The sequence below is a fragment of the Pocillopora damicornis genome, chromosome 4 (assembly GCF_964200805.1).
Source record: "Pocillopora damicornis chromosome 4, jaPocDami1.2, whole genome shotgun sequence".
Taxonomy (NCBI): domain Eukaryota; kingdom Metazoa; phylum Cnidaria; class Anthozoa; order Scleractinia; family Pocilloporidae; genus Pocillopora; species Pocillopora damicornis.
The window spans coordinates 30,924,132-30,945,324 of record NC_142673.1 but is presented as its reverse complement, the minus strand read 5'-3'; the positions used below and the strand labels follow the sequence as shown (position 1 = coordinate 30,945,324).

At 36.1% G+C, this 21,193-nt stretch overlaps 1 protein-coding gene across 4 annotated transcripts; it reads right to left on the bottom strand.

Moving 5' to 3' along the window:
* Positions 1 to 4,811: 4,811 nt before the first annotated feature.
* Positions 4,812 to 18,414, bottom strand: LOC113681688 (dual specificity mitogen-activated protein kinase kinase 7). 4 transcript variants are annotated; one of them, XR_016185794.1, is made up of 12 exons: positions 18,203 to 18,414; positions 15,003 to 15,090; positions 14,581 to 14,644; positions 13,392 to 13,505; positions 11,750 to 11,869; positions 10,704 to 10,811; positions 8,390 to 8,441; positions 8,131 to 8,258; positions 6,661 to 6,741; positions 6,167 to 6,306; positions 5,916 to 6,065; positions 4,812 to 5,734 (listed from the first exon to the last, which is right to left on the bottom strand). XR_016185794.1 is itself a non-coding variant. In XM_027198799.2 (12 exons), the coding sequence occupies exons 1-12, from the start codon at positions 18,369 to 18,371 to the stop codon at positions 5,633 to 5,635; spliced, it is 1,212 nt and encodes a 403-aa protein (XP_027054600.2). In that variant the 5' UTR covers positions 18,372 to 18,414; the 3' UTR covers positions 4,812 to 5,632. The 4 variants fall into 4 exon arrangements, 3 of the variants coding, with proteins under 3 accessions (XP_027054600.2, XP_089059837.1, XP_089059838.1); XM_027198799.2 differs by having other exon boundaries at positions 6,020 to 6,065; XM_089203711.1 differs by having other exon boundaries at positions 5,916 to 5,963.
* Between the last annotated feature and the right edge of the window lie 2,779 nt (positions 18,415 to 21,193).

Below are 21,193 nucleotides of genomic sequence, written 5' to 3'. Positions count from 1 at the left end.
ACAGCGACTTAAAGCTCTTTCCCTTTTAATTAAGAGCTCACTCTTGTTATTCTTTTTGCGTTTGCATTTGAGTATATGCACGTGAAGATATAGGAAATTTGTATCACCTTTGATGACCTTTTAGTATAATGCTGCTGGCTGCATGATTATTGCAATTTTGACCTCTTTTCACTTCCAATCATAAGAGAACATACCATGGTTGTGGTACGGGTCAGGAAAAAGACAGGGAAAAATAAATATCTTCAAGGTCAAGAAGAAAGTAAGAGAATTTAAGTCTTTGAAGAAGTTACGAAAAAATTAAATTTCTAGACATTCATCTTATTTTCGCCCTCTTCATGATGAAAAATGGTGAAACCCTCCTTTTCGATATGTTGATGCTACTCACGGTTATCGTTTTGTTTCAAACATTTGACAGATTTCCGACCAGCATATTCTTTCCCTCGTTTGTAATTCAAGTTAATTTGTGAATTAAATCATACATTTTCCTTTTCTTTTATTTTCATTTTTCTCTCATAGATGAAATCATGTTATTACCTACACATACATAACTGATATTCTATTTTTTATACAGTAGACTTACTACGAAAACTCTGATTGATCGGGAGTTACAGCCAATATGTAATAGCATGTCAAGTTGACATAATAACCCAATATCTGCAGCAGATGTTGGGTTATCATGTCGAGTTCAAAGTCTCGCACTTCAAGCTCCTCGTCTCTGTAGTGTTCATTCAGGGAGGTGTCTTCTTTTGCAGATTGTTCAAAAAATATGTAATAAACAATTATTGAATTTTATTTTTGCATGACATCGTGAATCATTCCACCTTCGGCTTTGGCACATAACTCAGACCTCGGCGTTGATAATTCATGATCTCATGCTCAACCTCACCCAATAATTACTTAGTATTCCTTATTTCAACTGTAGATATTTCAACTTTCCCTCTACCTTTCTTTAGTTTTGAGTTAGCGTGATAACTTGACATAGTTTCTGCTGACAAATGCACTTATTCGGTCGGTTGTCAAAATTTTACTCTCAGGTAGAGCGTTATCAGGGTAAAAATTGCAATGCAAAATTTTTACAGTTTTACTTTCGGAAACGACCAATTAATCCTGTAGAACTTACAACGAAGGACACAGGCTGCCAATTTTAATTTGCGTCTGCCAGATAAACTTCATTACACCATGTGACTACTGCACGTAAAATAAATTTTTCAAATAAAAATTTGGACATTGCTTGTGTATCATTCACCACAACAAACGCACAGCAAGAATTTACTTTAAGCAGGAAATGTCGAATTAAAGTTTATTCGTAAATAAAAACGCAGTAACAGCTGCTAGTAAAAAGTAATCGCGAAGAAAAAAGAACGCTTTCGAAAATCTTTGTGAATAGATTTTTGTAGATGGGTTTCGGAGAGTACAACAGATAAAAGTTTGCATACTAATTATGACCTGGATAGCCACATAAATGGACGTTATCGCAGCGTTGTTGGTATCCCCCAACCCAAAAAGTTAGAGGTTTCGGCACTCCCATTCCAGAACACTCAAAGTGATATCCAATATTTTTTTTTTGCAAAATCTCACCATCAGCTTTACTGGGGAGGAGAATATTGTTCTACCCTGCAAGCTTAGAAAAAGAAGGGGAAACCTAAATCCTCACTGATATGACTATCTTCTAATATGCAAAATATTAATGATGATATTGGTATCCCTTCCCACATGCAAACCAAGTTCCCTCAAACCACCCTCATAGTCATTAAAGGATTTAGAGGAGGGAATTTCCAAGTCTCTGGTGAAACACGTCCAATTTCATATGTTGGAAAACTGTCATATTCTTCCGGTTTACATGACCTACATAGTTCTTATTCTTATCTTTAACACATGCAGAAGATCACAATCATGTGAACTATGCATAAGAATAGTACTTTCCAGCTACAGTCTTCGTGTCTAGTATAGCAGGATACAGGGATACCAAAACGCGGGGATACCAAAAACGCTGTGACAACGCCACGTAAACAAAACTTATTTGATGCAGGTAATATTGGTATGTGTATTACACATAAGAAACCGACCTTGATGTATTAGTATGGGCACGAGTCGATCAAACTGGGCACGAAAGGACTAAGAACGAGATGACTAGTGACACTTAAAGTAAGGTCGGCAATGTTATTACCTGCGTTAAATAAATAGGCGGCCACCTATTGCTGTTTATTTTCCTATGCTACAATAAACGAGTTTGATCCTGTTTCAACGGTAGTAAATTTAAAATAGCAAATGGAGAAGAAAAATCACACTCACAGTAGCTGTTATTGTTAAAAAAGCGACAGGCCTAAACACTTGACTGTTCTATATAAATTATCACACTTACCTTGCGGTAGTTAAGAGAGTATTATAGTAAATGGTTTGAACTCGGGGATAACATGAAATGGCGTAGTTTGATCTTCCGGGTGAGTGTAATCCAATCCTGACGAGAAGTGTTGTCGGTAGTGGTGACTGACGTTTCGACCACCTGAGCGGAAGTCATCATCAGAGTGAAGTGAATACTTGTTGTCAGTCGAATGTGTTAAGTCCGGGTCGATAACCTGATTGGTCAGTTTTGCTATGATGTTGTTCGCTGTAAGACTCAAGTAGCGTAGGTCAGTGGTAATTGGTTGGTCTTGATCCGTCGCATTTTTATCTGTTTCGCCCGTTTCCGCCTTCTTGATAATCCCACCTCCCACGTTTTCCGCCTTTCATATCATCTCCAGAGTGAAGGAAAGAAAGGGAGGAAAGGATAGAGGGAGGAAGAAAGGAAGGAATAGGGAAAAAATAAACTGAAAGAAAAAGAGCAGCGTGAAAAAAAAATTAACAAAAATGAATAAAAGAGGTATTACAACCGGAATTTAAAGGTCCGGGTGACGGGAAGATGACACCCCCCCCCCCCCTTCTCCCATCCTGTTACGGACCCGCACTTTTCAAAAAGGAGGAAATTACAGATTATTTACGATTTAATTATAATTTCAGCAGAATATTGAAACCGTTTCTTACTCTTGATCACGCAGAGTCACTCGTGATCACTCGTGTGTACTTTTGGACAAGACCCTTTTCCTACGGTTTTGAAAAAAGGAACTCCATGTCGGTAAGTTTAAAGCGCCATGTACCCGATTTATTCATTTATTTATCATATAAGAAAGATTGCCGTTACAGAAATCAGAAATAAGACGGCAGGAAATGAATCACTTCTTGAGGTCGAATGCAATTGTTCCCTAGTTTTTGTACATCGAAAAACTATTACTTGTATCAAAAGGCTTCTAAGAACTAGATTAGCAAATTTTCTGAGACTAAACTGTAACATGTGAACTTAACGGCTCAAAGTTTTGTTTGAGGAGTTGGCGAGCGAACTTGATAGAACATAAAGGCGTGATCGTTAGCGCCTATAGAGACTGAATAAACAGCTATGCTCATAAGTGTTAATGCAGTAAGCTTTAAATTGCAATGTAAAGTGTTTATTAGGAGGTAATTATTTTACAAAACAATCTTAATTTAAGGAAAAGTGTAAAGCAGGCGAAGAACAGTCTCTTTGGTGGGCGTCTAGGATGACAAACCCGCACGACTGCCACGAAAAAGGCTATTGTAGTTTGAAAATGTGATTAAAGGATTTTTACTTGAAATCATTCATTATTTGTTCTGAATGAAGATCACAGACAAGGAACTTAATGAAAGGATCATTTACGTGATATTAAGGTAAATACCTCATGGCTCATCCGTAATACACAGAATACTGTTTGTTTTGACGTAAGGGATATTTTAATCACACGAAGTACCAGGTCGATTGGCCTGCAAACTGAGCTATGAACTTAGAATTGGGTGAATTTTGGAGTCAATAAAAACGAAGCGTAACACAGTTAATGTGATCAAATTCCTTGTTTCTTAGTGTCATTAACAACTCATTTAACGCACATTAGGCTAAAAGCAACCGACTTCGTTATATGGCATTGTTGGGAATCTTTGCAAACATCCACGCACTACATCTCAGTTTTGTTATAAACACATTATGAAGAGCTTAATGACGTGTCAACTGACCTATGCGTAGCTCCGGATAACTTAAGGCCGTTATAAAAGCTTATTAGCCGAACTCAGCTGCCAAACATTAGCAAATTGAAGTGACTATGGCGCACAGCAGTTCTAAGCCGAACACAAGAAGCGCACCAGTTTTTTACGTATCCAGAAAGGAAACATTCAGCGCTGGCCATAGGTTAGTGAACCCGAAGCTCAGTGAAGAGGAGAACTGGCAATTATTCGGAAAATGTACAAATCCAAACGGCCATGGACATAACTACCGGGTTAAAATTACTCTCCGCGGAAAACAAGATCCTAAAACCGCCATGGTAATGCACTTAAGCAAGGTGAAAGAGCTTCTGAAGTCAGTACTTGAACCACTCGATCACAAAAATCTTCATATGGATATCGATTTCTTCAAGATCAACATGAGCACAACAGAGAATACAGCCAGGTACATATGGAATGAGATGGATAAAGTGCTACCCAATGGTATCTTGTATGAAGTTAAAGTGTCCTCCACTGATAACAACACCTTCGTATATAGAGGAGAGGTTGAATAGCCCTACCATTTGATGGTTCAGTTTATTTTTTTGGGAAAAAAGACAAAAAAAAATAGTTTAGGTCACTTTTTTACACATTAATGGTTGACCAAAGAGTCGGAGACACCTTTTTTTCTTAAGTGAAACACTGACTGGCTTCGTAGAAACAAGCACTGTTTAGACTTGACTTGTGGAAGCACTATGTAGATATCTTTCAGTCAAACATCAAACAAAATGTTAAGTAATACAAATGATTGTTTATTTCGAACAATACTACTCAAAATAAATAACATCAAGAAAACAGATCAAATTGTGAGACGCACATTTCATCAAATACTAAGTACACGTAATTTTTAAAAGTCATGAGCCGAGTGGACCCGAATGGTACGCCTTTTACGAACTTGTAACAATCAATGCTTATGTTCAATTTACATTTCGCATGCAGTCTCTTTATGGTGTGCATCAATGACATCTTGCGGCAAGATAACATTACGGTGAAAGACATTCTGAAATTCTGAAACTTAGGGTACTTGTATTATATTGTGCCAGGCTAATGTGATGTTTCTTCTCAAGATCTTGCATTATGTTATCTGGTGATCCGTAACACCACGAGATTACCCTTTAATGCTTAGTTTGGCAAAAATGCAGTTGACAGGATTGTTGCCTACTGATTGGATCTCATGTTCTAAGCTAAGCCACCGTTAAGTTTATTGACAGGTAACAATTAGTAAAGACAAACAAACGAAGACGAGAAAAAGCATCACCAGTTCTTTAATCATTGCTTATAGAGCTGTCGCTCGGCTCAAACGCGATGAGTACCTTACAACTGAATCAGGTGCAGGCCACGCTGACTACTTCCACCCGAGAAAACAATCAGTTCAACGTTTGAACGAGCTTCAAAGGGGCTAGATAGCAGGTGTTTAACGGAATCCTTTAATACAATTTTTGTCACCAGACTTTGTATGGTGACTTTTATCGTAGGACTTTAGGCCCTACAAGACGTACACATTTACCTAAAATATAGTGTTCTTGTTAGGCTATTGACCTAACATCGTGCTCTACACTTCTGTGCCACGAAAATTCGAATCTTCGACAACAGCAGCCAGCCATCCCGCCAAGTTGACTTCTTTTTGTTCATATCCAAGAATAAATGGGTGTTTCTGCAAAACAAAACTTACTTAAGTTAAATCCTGCTTTAATAAGAAATATTACGAAAATAGAAAAAAACAAAAACAAAAACAAGAGTAGGCCGATTACCAAAGCAACCGTTAAAATGTTGATTGCAAGGCACCTGTCAAAATACAATAGCAGTCTTAGGTACACTAACAATTATGGACAAACCTTCCCAGCCACTTCCCCAAGAGAAGAACCGACCGATCCTTTGGGTTACTACCATGTCACGTAAAAATAAAAAGTGAATCAAGAAATTAATCACTACCACGTACCAGCAACGCGTTATACTTGGGTCGATATCTGTAGTCCTTTATCAAACTAAAAGAAACAACATCATCAACGATAACTATCGAATCATTTTCTGCAAACCAAGTTTGTTAAGTCGTTCTGGATTCCTTTAAGATGACAGGGTTTCTTACCATGTCTTGACAAAAGAGTAAAAGTTAGCAGTAAATCCCTGTCTGGGAAGTGAAGGAGGATCTTCACTCATCACACGAGACAGAACTTCAAACTCTGTGGTACAATTTCTGTATGGAAACTCTCCAGTAGCCAGCTCAACCTGCAACATAACCGACAGTAAGTCATGTCAGAAAACACACTTAGGCACAAGAAAAGCACTGTCCGGTTTGATCTCAAGCACTTGGCATATAATGTATTTACGAAATAGTTTGAACTGAATGATGCAGAAAAGTAACGCACGTACACACAAAATCATTTATACTTCTTTCTGTACACTTTGTAACAGGCGAAAAGGTCCACATAATGAAGAGGTCTACCTTAAATGTTACGGCAAACGGTTCAAGGCGAGGATAACGACATCACTAATTGTAGGCTCGGTATTGAGGCAGAAGAAGACTGACGAGCCAAAGATTCACAACAATCTTAAGTACTTGGGTGACAAGACTTTGCTTACCAAACTTATTCCCAAGCTCCACACATCTGCTCTGACGTCATAATCTGGGTTCATAGGGTCTGGCGGGTCAATGCGCTCCGGCTGTTAAAAAAGTATTAGACAATTTAATTAAGAGGTAGAAAATCGGTATAGAAGCACAGTAATTCATAGCTTAGAACAAACCTAAAAACCATTTGCCGACAACTGCTTTAAGACTGAAAGGACGTGAAAACAAGAAACTCCTTCACTATGATTTTAAGGAAAGGGATCTTTTGGCACAATGATCAAATATATCCAATCACAGTTGTTAGACGCCAGCCAATTACAGTAAAGTCTAAAAGGTGGCGCGTAACAGGTCTACCTCTTCCCGTTGATAAGACTGCCAGCATACAGTTGGAACAACGCGAGGCAAACGTTAATAAATGAATAAGGGGGTAAGTTTCTAAAGAAACTATGATTCTGCGTCAATGGGGGAGTATAGCAAGATCGTTTTGGTTTTTTCAACTTGGCAACCGTAACGAGTTCAAAGTGGCGTTTTGAGCGCTAACCCTTAGTCGAAGCGAATGAAGGAATTGTGGGTTGTGTGTGTGTGTTTCTAAGCAGAAAATGGAGCCACGCTACTGACGGCAAAAACAAGAATAAATTAGTTGAATGAAAAGCGTTCGCTAATATCGTGGGGATTATGAATGCCGACTTGAAAGATAAATTATTTTTCAAGAGTTTTGCAGCCTCCCCAACTTCATAGATGTAAGGAAAGTCCGCAGACTACCGTGTGTTGTTTAGAATGATTAGGGAGATTAAAGTGTCTAGCGACTGGTTTGGATGCGTCCTTGTCACTCCTATCTACAGCGCAGACGTGTTCTCGGAATCGGTCACCGAGTCGTCTTCTTGTTTTACCAATGTAAAACCTTTTGCAATAAGTGCAAGTTATGCAGTAGATGACATTGGCGGAGGTGCACGTGAAGTGATCGGTGATCTTAATGATCGTTTGGGTTCTGATATTTTCTCAACGTTATGCACGAAAGGACAAGTTTTGCATCGTGCGCGAGCGCATTTGAAAGCTTCGGGTTGGTCATTGGTTTGAAATGAACTTCTAACCAAAATGTTGCCTATGTAGTTGCAACGTTTGAATGAAATTAGTGGAGGTTGCGAAAAGATAGTACCCGTATCAGATTCATTTTTAAGTACTTTAAAGTTTTTAAGAATGATGGATTCAACGGCTTGGTTGTGAGAGTATAATGTGAGACTGAATGGTATGCGATTGGTAATTTCCTTTTGTGCCGTTTGTAGTGCTGACTGTCGATTAATTTGCTGGGCGCGGTGGTGGCCTACTTGAACGACAGAAACAAGGTAGCCACGTTTTCCGAAAAACTGGCACACTGCTTCTGATGATTTGTTGAAAAAAATCAGAGTCATCACAACATAAACGACGAAGTCTAAGAAACTGAGAAAACGGAATGGAATTTAAATTAAAACAAGTTTTTAACTCACTGCCATGTAGGCCGCACATCCTGCACTTCTTGTCTTTGCTTTTGAATCAACCAAACGACCACTGATACCAAAATCACAAAGTTTCACGGAACCATTCTGGTCCAGTAAAACATTGGATGGTTTGACATCTGGAATACATAAAGCGAAACTAAAGTAAGTCGATCAAACATTGAGTAATACACCGTCTTTAGCATCAATGACAAACCCTTCTACTTGATACACATCTCAGAGTCATAGTTTAATTTCTTTGATAACTTGCCTCTGTGCATAACTCCATGGGTCTCCTTTAAATAATTCAAAGCCTTGACAATCTGAACAAGTAACAAATAGAAACAGTGAAAGAATTTCTATCATTCGATGATTCCATGATTTCCACTAACAAGCTGAGATTTACTATAGCTAAAATAAACTAATGTCTATTTAGGAAAACGGCAAAACATAACCTTACAAACCTTACAAAGGGTTTTTGGTTACAAAGTAATCATAATTCAAGTATTTAGGAGTTGTTGAACATATTTCTCGGAATTCTCATGTTAAGTATGTTTGTCCCGATTTGGTGAATGACTGGGAATGCTAGGACGCATTAGGGGGAATCTTACATCTGACTGTGCTAGTTCCATTTACACAGCTTATATTCGTCCTATTTTGGATTATTGTGACACCGTGTGGAACTGCTGCGGAGCTGGCAACAGTTCGTCATTGGAGAGGCTTCAAAGACGTGCCGCTAAAATTGTTTCAAGAATGAGCGACAGTGACAGAGCTTTGGGTTACCTTAAGTGGCCATCTCTGGTAAATAAACGAGAGAGCCATGTTGATGAACTCGTCAAAAGATGCATTAAAGGACGTCGTCCACAATTTTTTAAAAACTATTTTATTTTTAACAGTTCTGTCCACAATCGAATTACGAGGCAAATGAACATGTCACACTTGCCAAGGGTTAGAACTGACTTAGCTAAAAAATCTTTTTATTTTAATGTTTCTGTAATCTTCAATAAGCTAAATTTTTAATGTTTCAAGATTTTATTCATTTTTACTGTAACTGTCTATAGCCCATATTTTAAGATTAACTTAACTTTTCCTAAGGGTTACCAGTAGAAGTAGTATTTTAGCATGATTGTGTAGGTCTTATCATTTTAATTTTTATCAGTGCCCCAATTAATAGCAGCGCTTAGAGCATCTGAATGGGCTATCCTGAATAAATAAAGGTCTTCTTCTTCTTCTTCTTAATTTTCTCAATATTAAGCACCTCCTTGAGGCTTGTATGAGTAAGTGCACATTGATAATTCAAGTGTATGTCAGTACACTCATCAAGTGCTATTTAGCACCTTCCTAAGGCTTGTATGAGTAAGTGCACATTGATAATTTAAGTGTATGTCAGTACACTCATCAAGCGCAATAGCAGTGCTTAGAGCATCTGAATGGGCTATCCTGAATAAATAAAGGTCTTCTTCTTCTTAATTTTCTCAATATTAAGCACCTCCTTGAGGCTTGTATGAGTAAGTGCACATTGATAATTTAAGTGTATGTCAGTACACTCATCAAGCGCTATTTAGCACCTTCTTAAAGCTTGTATGAGTAAGTGCACATTAATAATTTAAGTGTATGTCAGTACACTCATCAAGCGCAATAGCAGTGCTTAGAGCATCTGAATGGGCTATCCTGAATAAATAAAGGTCTTCTTCTTCTTCTTAATTTTCTCAATATTAAGCACCTCCTTGAGGCTTGTATGAGTAAGTGCACATTGATAATTTAAGTGTATGTCAGTACACTCATCAAGCGCTATTTAGCACCTTCTTAAGGCTGGCATAAGTTAGTGCACAGTTATAAACCAACTGTACATGAATGACAGTACCATCAGCAAGTGTTATTCAGTTTTGAGAGCACTGGTTGTGCAAAATAAATCTAGTTTGTGCAGTTTCATACCAAAATGTTCCAGTTCATGTTCCAGTACAGTTTGGATGATGGATTCAGAATAGCAAATGACAAAATACAAACATGGAGTATACAGTCAGAAAAAGAACAATAATAGCAAACATGGCATATTGCCAGCATGTAATGTAGAGGGGATTAAGAAGAAAATAGTAGACATACACAGCCCACCCTCTTAGTCCTTAATCTGTAATTCGACCCAACCTTTCACACAATCGAACAAATTAATATGGGTAATAACATGATTTCAAATGCAATTTGGAAGAAGCACAACACTGCATAGGTCCATAGGGTAAGTGCAATTTTAAGTCTTTGGAAAAACTACAAGTGCTTATGTGCACCATATTATACAAGAAATTATGTTGTTACTTATCAATAATTCACATGAAAAAAGCATCCTTGAAAGTAAAGCCAGACAAAATTCAGACAGCTGGCACTATTTTTAATTTGCATTTGTGTTACAACTTTGCAGTTGTATTACTTGAAAAAGGCACTCATTTTCAGCCAATAAGTAGGGCAAAATTTTTACAGTTATATTATTATATTATAAAGTTAACAGAGAGGGTTGTAAACAATGCAACTCTGTTGTAACAGGAATCTTGCATTTATATCTACATACATGTACGCTGGTACAATGTACTCACAGAAACAGATATTTTCCCCAGCACATCTTCTGGAATTGGAAACTGGAGTTTTTTCATCAATTTATCCAGACATGTTGTCATTAACTCCATACAAATGAAAACATCAGACTGAAAAACAAGAATCACAATCAAGCAACCTTAACCCTAACCCTAAACCCTAAACCCTAAACCTAAACCCTAACCCTTACCCTAGACCCTAAGCAATTACTACCATGCAGTACTCACAGGCTAATGCTTAAGTGGCTGTTAAGAGCATCTTTTGTTTTAAATCAATAATTTTCCAGAGTTAGAGTTGAATTATCCCATTAAATTTGTGTGAAGGGTTATTGGACATTTTATTCCATGCATTAATAATAGCATAGCCCATTCACATAACTACAGAATACAACAACTAAAATTTTCACAGAATTATAGAAAAGCAATTAACAGGATTATTTACATCTCATAAAACTCAACACTGAAAGAAACTGTCACAAGATGAACATAAATGGTAATGATGGTTTGTTAAGTAACAGGTTCCAAAGGATGGTTCAAAATGATGGCATCTAATGTTAAATTTTAAGAACATTTGAAATGGATTTTCACCAGGTTAGGTTACTCTTTAAAATCCCATAGCATGATCATTGTCATAAGTTCATGTATTCTTTGATATGGTGGAGAGAGCAAATGTATGGTTTCTGGAGCATTCTTATCCTTTCATAGATTGATATCACACCCACTGACCTAATCTTTCAAAACAGACCCAAACATTTTCATTAACTGGGTGACATCTTATATAAATTAGAATGATCTGACTGTACACATTTCATTTGTCTACCTTAATTTCCAATGCTTCTTGGCAATATTGTTTAATGACAATGTTTTATCTATAATTATTACTAAATGTAAGGAAAATGAACATGAAAAATTTTACAAAACAAAAGATGATCTACCCTAAAAATAGAACTTCTGGTACTCCTAAAAAAATCTCTAAAAATTAGTTTCATACCCCATTGGGATGTTGCCAGTGAGAAAAAACTCTTGATGGGACTGTACAACAACCTCACCTTGGAAATAAATGATCCCAGACAGTTGACAATAAAGGGGCAGCCATGACACTTCATCACAACTTCAAGATCCATAATTATTCTCTTCTGTTCTTCTTTGTTTTGACTCCTGCGCATTTTCTACACATTTCAAAATGTAGGTGAAAAAGATACAATTTACAACTCCATCATCTTTAAAAATTATATGCATGGCTATGAACATGCTACTATAAAATAAACCCTGCACACAGATGAATGGGCATTGAATTGCAATTTGCTGCAGCAAAAAAGGCATGTGATAATCAAAATTTGCAGGTCCAGAACACATTTTTAGGAATCTGATTTGGATCTAAAAATTTTGGAAAACAAAAAAAAAAGGTATTAAAATTGATTTGCAAACACGTTTCTCCTCTCCATCCTAAAGATGTAAAGGTTAGCTCTGTCTGTAGAAATTTAAATTTGTCTGATTGATTTCTATTTGGGTCTTTGCTCTTTTGCTTTTCTTTTCTAAGAAAGCGTTATTGTAATTAGGCAAAAGTCATACAAAAACAGGAAAACAAATTTATCATTCTTCTAACTAAAAGCATTTTCTAAGGCTTCAGAGTGTTATTGCTTAATGGAGAAATAAGCCCAAGAGATTTGGTAATTTTTACCAATGCCATTGGTGGCTTACTATTTAAAACATTATGAGATTCCAAAGATTAAACTTGTCTTGTCTGTGTTTCAAATTAACCCCTAAACTCCCAGATCAAATTTGTAACTCTCCCTACTGTCAACCAAACAATTCTTACAAGAGTTCAGAGAGTTTGGAATTGGATCAACTAATCATACCCATATTGATCTCATTCTTTATTCTTATCACTTATCTGGTTGATATTGTATAGATATCGTAAAGAGAAATTCTGTCATGGTCACTCATGGGAGTTAAGGGTTAACAGCCAAGTGGCTTAGGAAGACTAAAAATGGTGGTAAGCTTAGGAAATTTTTTAGCACACTTGAAGACAATTTTTGGTAAGGATAGGTTACTCTTTACAATGTCAAAAGAGAGAACTGTTTGCTGATGTTATGTCATGTTCTTTTCACTCTTTTGCATTAACGTGATAGACAAGCAGACTTTCCTTTCTTCTAGTTTATGAATTTTTTCTTTAGCCAAAACTGCACATAAGGAGATGATTGCCATTTAAGGCAGTATGGCTTTGCTTTAAATTTTCTCTTATTTGTTATGTGCATTAACCCTTGAACTTAATATCAATACAAAATCAAGTATGCAAGTGATGAGAATAAAGAAAAATATCAGTCAAGGGATTATTAGTTGACCCAATACCAAGTTCTCTGAAGTAACATCACAAGAACTGTGTGGCAGACAGTAAGAAGATGAAATTGTGGAAGTGAAAAGGTTAATTCTATGATAGTTTCACAAAATGTGGAATCTTTCCTGTTGATAATTCTAGAGCAGCAAAGCATAAAGTTTACATCAGCAGGTTTGTTTTTTCTGTGAATTCAGTGATTTTCTGCCTGAATATTTACCACTGCATTTGATCTGCAGAATTATTATACAAAACAAATTAAAAACTTCCAACAGGGGTTCAACTAGGGAATTCCAACAACAGGAATGCAAAATAACCCAAGTTATTTGATAACCTCTTCAAAAACCAAAATATACCTTAACTGCCAACACATCTCCAGTATTCTTGTGCCTCATCTTGCATACTTGACCACATGTCCCACTACCAATTTCTTCAACAACCTCCAAATCATGGATGGTGAAATGCACACTCTGATGGAATTTATACAAACATGTGTTAGAAATTCTCATTTAATGTAACATGCCCTTTGAAGGGTTTATCTATCCATCTATCATCACCATAATTTCCAGATGCTTGAAGAGGTTAGAAAGTTTGTTTCTATTATTCTTGTTCTATTATTCAGAAAAACACCTAATAGGATACAAGGAAACCTGGGTTTAACAGTGACAAACCACAGACTGAGAAAACTTAAGTTTTTAGCCAGTAAATTTCAGGCTTAAATTGGCTATTTTAACTACTTTGAACCTATGTTATATCCTACTGGCTGTTGGGTGACATTTGTGAAATAGTTGTGGTACTAATATTATTGTGTATGGTTATTTGCTATTAACTGATAATGTTCATAATACCTTCCATTCTAAACATAATTTGCTAGCAATGGCACACATATTCAGAAAGTATATTGGAATAAATAGAATAAGAGAGATGGTAAGTTTTGAGCTTGGTAAAGAAAAAGAGAAAGATGTTTTTCATCTTGTCATGAGAGTGGGACAAAGAAAAAATTCTGAGTCCCCATAAGGAATTGAACCTTTGACCTTCGGATTTCGCACTCCAGTACTCTACCACTGAGCCACAGAGACTCTAAGGTGAAAATGATCAGTTGTGAAGTTCATATGACACATGTCCTGCATATGGCTAGGATTGGCAATTTCAACATTGGAATCTGAAGGTCTTGGGTTTGATTCCTCATGGGGACCCAGATTTTTTCTTTGTCCCACACTCATGACAAGATGAAAAATATCTTTCTCTATATAAAGTTTTTATAGCTATCTCGTGAACCAAGACAGATCAGCACTACATAATCAACTAAAACAGAAGAAATCACAAAAAAGCCTTTTCATGTGATTTATTTTGCAATACATGTAACAAATTCATGTAATGGGGAAGAGCGTACAATGCAAGGTAATACAATATCCCAAGAGCACTGTGACAGCATCAACTGTACATTTGTAGACGCCTCACAAATGATTGTTTTTAACTTATTGCCTAAAAATTGCTGAGTACAGAAACTATAAATCTACCATATATCAAGTGAATATTACTTACTTTATCTTTTAACTTTAGAATCCCAGTCTGTTTAGTTATTTCTTGAAGCTTTGCCTCAATTTGACTGTTGAAACAGAGACAGTGAATGCATTTATTCAACACACAGCAACATTTCAATTATTTGAGAGTCAGCTCACTCATTTCAATGAATTTAACATGTTCATTTCAATAAGTAATTTATATAATTACACGATTATAAAACACATAGTTATTGGGATTGCCACTGCACTGACTTAGCTTAAACATTGCACAAATCACTCCCAGTTTCATTTCTGCCATCAATTTTCCATTTGGTATATTTTGTTATTCAACTGATTACACAAATACATATCCATGTATATGTATACAGATCTTACATAATTATGTTCAGACACAGAAATAATAAATGAAAATCACATTCATTTGAAAATAATTGACTTTACCTGTCGTCCTCTCTACAACAGCTTCTAGCGTTTCCTGGCAACTGACGATGCCGTCCCAGTCTTTGCTGAGATGGTACTGATAAATTCACTGCAAAAGAGAAAGACGCTGCAAGAATTAGCAAATCAACATTCAGTGGATGGTTGAAAAACCCTTTTAACAAATTTAACCATGCAGAAGTTCTGCCAAAACACCAGCGGGGTAGAGATTCGATTAAGTCTGAATATTCACACTAGTAGTTGAAGGTTATAGCCCAGTTGTACATAGGATGGATGACCATATCAAAAGGATAAATCTCTCTATTATATAGATACTGATGAGATACCAGGATTTTTCCTTTTGCAAAAAAAACATATCTTCACCTCGTGCAGTGAAGATACTATTTTTATATTTCATATGTGAGGATATTGGTGTTGCCATGGTTACTAACACAACTAGCCAAATACAAGAGAGCTTCCTGCTCAGGCACGCGGCCGGTTCTTTTGAAATTTCATTTACAAAATGGCTGTTATAGAATTTTTCTCTTCTTCATTAGAATTTTGACTTTTTGGAACAGAAAATATAAGTATTATTGTCTTTATTTCTCCTTTAAAACTTTATATCTGAGTTTTATAACATTTTTGTAACAGGCATTTTGTGATAGGTGACCACTTTAATTGCACTATTTTGCTGTTTGGAAAATGAATTTAGAAAAAAGTTGTCTATTAAGTAGGAATTTCATCAGTATTTATAAAATAAACAGAACATTACATGGCCACTTGGGATACAAATTTTATCTTCTCCTGCTAAAAGTATCTCTCACTTGTTCCCTTTGCTCACTTGTGAGAGATACTTTCAGCACTCAAAGATAAAATTTGTATCCCTGCGCGGCCATGTAATATCCTCTAAATCCACCAGATAAGTGATGACAGAACATACTGCATGGTCCTGGTTGTTTAAAGGGTGGATAACACTATCCACTAGATAAATCCCTATCTGGTGCATAGCACAGTACTATTTGTTTACACCTATCTGCTAGATAGCAATTTAACTCTTAGATAGTGTTATCTGCCCTTTGAACAACTGGGCCCCAATGGAAATTTATCTAGTTCATAACTTTATTCACCCTTTCAACAACTTTGGTCAAAAAGCCAAATAAGCATGTGAAGCCTCACTTTCCTTTCCATGCTAAAAATGTATCTGTCGAATCACCAAATTTAAATCAGACAAAAAATTCCTCTCTCATGTTCACAAAATTTATACCAGTTGATCCTTGTGGAAAGCAACATAATGCAAAAATTTATGTATTTAACTTAAGTTGGACAAATCAATAAGACATAACTTTTCTGTGACTCTGAGTTTCACGCTTATGCAATCATCAGACACATTTTAATGGATCATGATTCATTCAAATCTGTCTGATGATCACATAAGCATGAAATGCAGAGTCACAGCAAAATTGTTTCTAATTGATTTGTCCAACTTTCATATATACCACGCTCTGTGAATGCATCAGGTCCTATACTGCAAGGATAGACTATAACCAAGATTTCTTTATGTATTTAACTTAATATATTTTACATATTTAAGAGAGGCACCACCTGACTCAATTGTATGAGGGGATTATGTGGTATAAGGTAGGAGAGGGGGGGAGAGTAATTAAGGGTTTTGATTCACATTCTATTTCTCTCATTTTAACAACTATAAATTACAAACATGTGCAATAAGGATGCCTAATTGTAGTGTACATTTTTAAACACCTGTTTCTTGTTTTCACCAATACTACATTATCTCTCATTGAAGTTTTCTAGCCTCCTTATTTAGGGTTGCTATCAACAAAATAGGGTGCCTCCCAGAAAAATTCCTCTATCTGCCCTGCTTTTAAACAACCCATAGTTAAAACTATTTACTCTATGTATAGAATTTAAGAAAATAACAACACTTTTTAAAAACATGTTTCGACAGTTCTTCTGTCATCTTCAGTTCTGATTTTACAAAGTACAAAGTTGAATTTAAAGTGTGTAACAAAATGCTGATTGGACAAAACAAACAATAGTAGCAGAACAATGTATACAATTACAATTGTAATTGGCAATTAAGTATAGATAATGAAAATGATAAAATTTTTCGCAGTTTTTGTTCAGGTAAGTGTGTGTGAGACCTTAAATACGAAAATGACATTGTTTGCTTTACTGAATTATCAGCCTCCGCATTACCATGGACCTTGAAAAAAACTGGACAGTATTATCAGCCGATTATAAGCTAACAAAGTATGAGAGGCTTTTTGCTAGTTCTATTGGTTCCTGAGAAAATCTATTTCAAAGTTGGATAATATAAAATATTTCCGTTGTTCTCACATGAAGGGACATTATAGGAGAAATATTTTGAATTTTGTAAAAGCCTTGCACAATTTGGTGCAAATACAAATACTCTGGCAATTTTTGATGAAAATCCAACAAATCTACAGACCCAATTAGTACAAGTAGCTTAACACATCAAAATCAAAGTTAAGTTTGAAGTTTCACTAAATAAATATTAATGAAAAGTATGGTGACAAGAGCCAAAAAACTCAGAGTAATTTCAAAGCTTCAGTGATGTAAAAATTTGTTAAAGATATACAACACATAAAACCAATCATTTAAAAATTGAAAAGTTAACTTCAAAATCTTATTCAATTAACGGAAAAGAAAATACGATTAAAATCCCTTCAGTTACCTCAACACACAAAATTGAAGACGTATAGCAAATTGCCAACATGTACAGCTAATCACAGATGATGGAGATACAGAGAAAACTAGCGAATAAACCTAACCTAAGCTAATGCTTTGAAAGTTCTTGTGACTGATCCAACCTTAGGATATTAATCAAATTTGAGATATTCAACAACAGAATTCTTTTATTGACACGGTAACACTGTATGAAGCTTCACAAAGTGACAATCCAAGTCGTTATCGAACGTTATGTGTATTATCACATTCACCAAAATACACAAGCTTATTTACGAACCAAAATAAAGATAAATCTCGCCCTAAAAATAAAACAAGTATTTTCTGATTTTCAACAAAACAGTGACAGAAACCAAATTTAAAGGAGACGCCAAATACAAAAAAAGTCTGTTGAGAGATTCATGGTACCGCGATTTACCTCTAACAGAGAAAAACCTGTATATACCAGGTTGCCAACTACACATTACATGGTGCCACATACACACATATCTTTTCACCTGGTCTGTCTTGACGGGTACTCGTCGTTAGATCTAGAGGAAGAAGAGGCTTTTTCGGGCAGGTGGACTTATCATTTCCTTTTCCTAACAGTTCGCATTCTCTTGATTTGTTCTCCTCTCGCAATTTTACTCCCAGACTCTCAATTTTCGCCTGTAATGCCGTCGCCATCCTCCATATTTACTGTTTGTTCCTCTCGCAAAAATTCAAGTCATGCGCATTAAAATTTGAAAAAACATTCAATACCAGGCCTCCAGGTGAGGAGGCCAAAAAAAAAAAAAAAATGGGTACTCGGCATGAGTGCGACGACATTTTAATTTCCTCTGTGAAAATTGCACTCTTGACGCCATTTAATTATCTTCTTTGAATGTCTTTTGTTTAAAAGAAAATCAACAAAGTTTCATTGAAAAGGTTGTATTTTGGCGATGGAAAGACAGATAAACCATTCATAAGAAAATAAGCCTGTGCTTCTCTTCGAGCTGTTCCTTCTCGGAATGATCTTAGACCACACCCGAAGAGCACATAGCTTTGCTAACTGCTAAACACTACAGCAGAAAGGGGCTTGTTTTGGGACCAGAAAGTTTAATGGATGTATATGCCCTACATACCGAAAACACTAGTCTATTACATCAAAGGTATTCGACGCATACACTTATACAACGGTCCAGTAATCTGGAATAAGTTACTAACACTAGTAACATACAGAAACAATCAAAACTGCCTATGGGGTCTATGATATGGGTTGGAGGAAAACTAAAACTTAATTAGAAGCCAGAAATAAACTTTTTGCTTACTTTCTCGAATGCTAATAAAACTTGCACATATACCTTGGCGAAATATAGTACTGAAGCACTAAAATTAATTTAATAATTATGACACGTTAGCGGGGTGCATAGCCATTGGCTCCATGCAGATCCTATGACTTGCATACTGAACAAATTGCTCAATCTACGAAAAGACTCATATGTAAACTACCTGTAACCAGTTTAGACCACTTAGTTATCAATGGCTAGACTCATCACATAGATTAATATTTACGGAAAGTTTCCATCTGGTTTGTACACCGGTTAGGTGACATTGATCAAATGGAAATTTAGTTAAATGAATTTCATTGATCAAACAGCAAGTGAAGATAAAGCGGTGAAATCCATGTTTGACCTCAAAAACTGGTGCTCCCCCAAGGTAAAACAGAAAATTAGAAAAACACTGTGGAAAACAGGACAGAGACAAAATCTTATGCTTTGGGATATCCAAGGATTGCTGAGGATTGCCAATAGCCTAGGTGGAGAATATCAGACGAGTGATCATTTTCAGTTTTAAGTGCCTTTTAGACCTAGGTGGCCTGAAAACCTCTTTTATCTGCAGTGGTGCTATTAATTAGTGGACTAATTATTGATGTGGACACAACTGGATATATGATGATCCAAGAGAGGATAAATAACTTTGGGCCTTTAGATCATCAGGTGATGAAATGGCAAAAGACATGCTCATTGATAAGAGAACAAATTATCAGTCATTTTAAAAACAGGTATCAACCTGAGATGATTTTCTTGTTAGGTGAGACTTTGTATTGCTTTTATTTTTGCTTCTTTAACTTTCCTCTTGTGCCTCTTTGAATTTTGCAAATTGCTACTGATTTCTCAGAGTGAGTTTATCTAGCTATGATCTGGTAACCTCACTTTTGAGGTGTGGTTTAAAAAAAAAAAAAACAACAACAACAACAAAAACAGCCTTTTCAAACTGCAGTTGAAAGGGCCTTGCACTTTGATTTCTTTTTTCAGGACAAGGCATCCTTAAGTTAAACACATTCATGCATCATGATTTAGATAGCTATGGGGAAGCTGTATGTTGAACATTTTGATACAAACCTTTGCTCAGCCTTGAAATTGAGCCACTTATTTGAAATGAGCATTATGACAGGAGCTGATTACCTGTAATTCCAGGCATGACTTGATTGACATGGGGCACATCCCTTTGGGAGGCTAATAAGCTGGATCCTATGTGTAACTGTGTGCATGATTTTGGCTGTATGAAATAAACTAGTTGTTTTGAAACTGAAATCTGTCTTCTCTGGATCTACCATGCAAACAAAACATTAAGATGGTCAGCACTTGAAAAAGCATTATTTTGGTTGAAGATTTTTGTGGAGTGTGTGGGTTCACTCCACTTAATCAAGGTAAGTTGATCGATATTTTATTACAAAGTGCAATTTCTAAACTGCTAAAAACAATTGTTTCCTTCTCAGTCATAATCTACCCATATTGTCTGTCTCCTGACTTAATTTTTGTTATCTCATAATTGCACAATTAGAATGCACCTTCATCATTTCAATGCTCTACCTTATTCAATTAGCAAGGATAATGGTCAAACAAACTGTACCACAGTTGTCTCTTGAGATAACTCACATCAAGGTGGTTGGAGGTTCATATTTTCTTGCATTCTTGACTGTTAAATCTTCTGTAACTCTCTTTTTTGCTTATATTCTTTAGGATAATTTCATGGAACGAACTGGTGCAATTTTTCCTCGAGCACAGCTCACCTGCGTTTTTTAGGAACAAATGCCCATTAAACAATAGCCAGATTGAAATGCACCAATCACAACAGACCACCAAGATACATAATGCTGTGCCACAACCAGTCGACCCCATCACCTGAAGAAGACTTGCAATAAGCAGTCGAAACATTGCATTCTACATCATGTGACCTTGTCGTAAGACGACAGAACAAACTTATAATATCATCCAACTACCACGATGAACAACAACCTATTTCATAACAAACTCCCATTATTCACTGTCAGTATGGCTTCTTTTGGTTGAATTTTGGTTGAATTTCAAATCCCAACCAAGTGATGGCATTTGAGAATGACAGAAAATGACTTATCATGGAGTCTAAAGAATTTAAAAAAATGCCTATTGTGTGGCCAGGGTTCATTGCTGTGTGAAAGAGATTGATTTTGTTGATATGTTATTTAGCATTGGCTTCAGAACAAG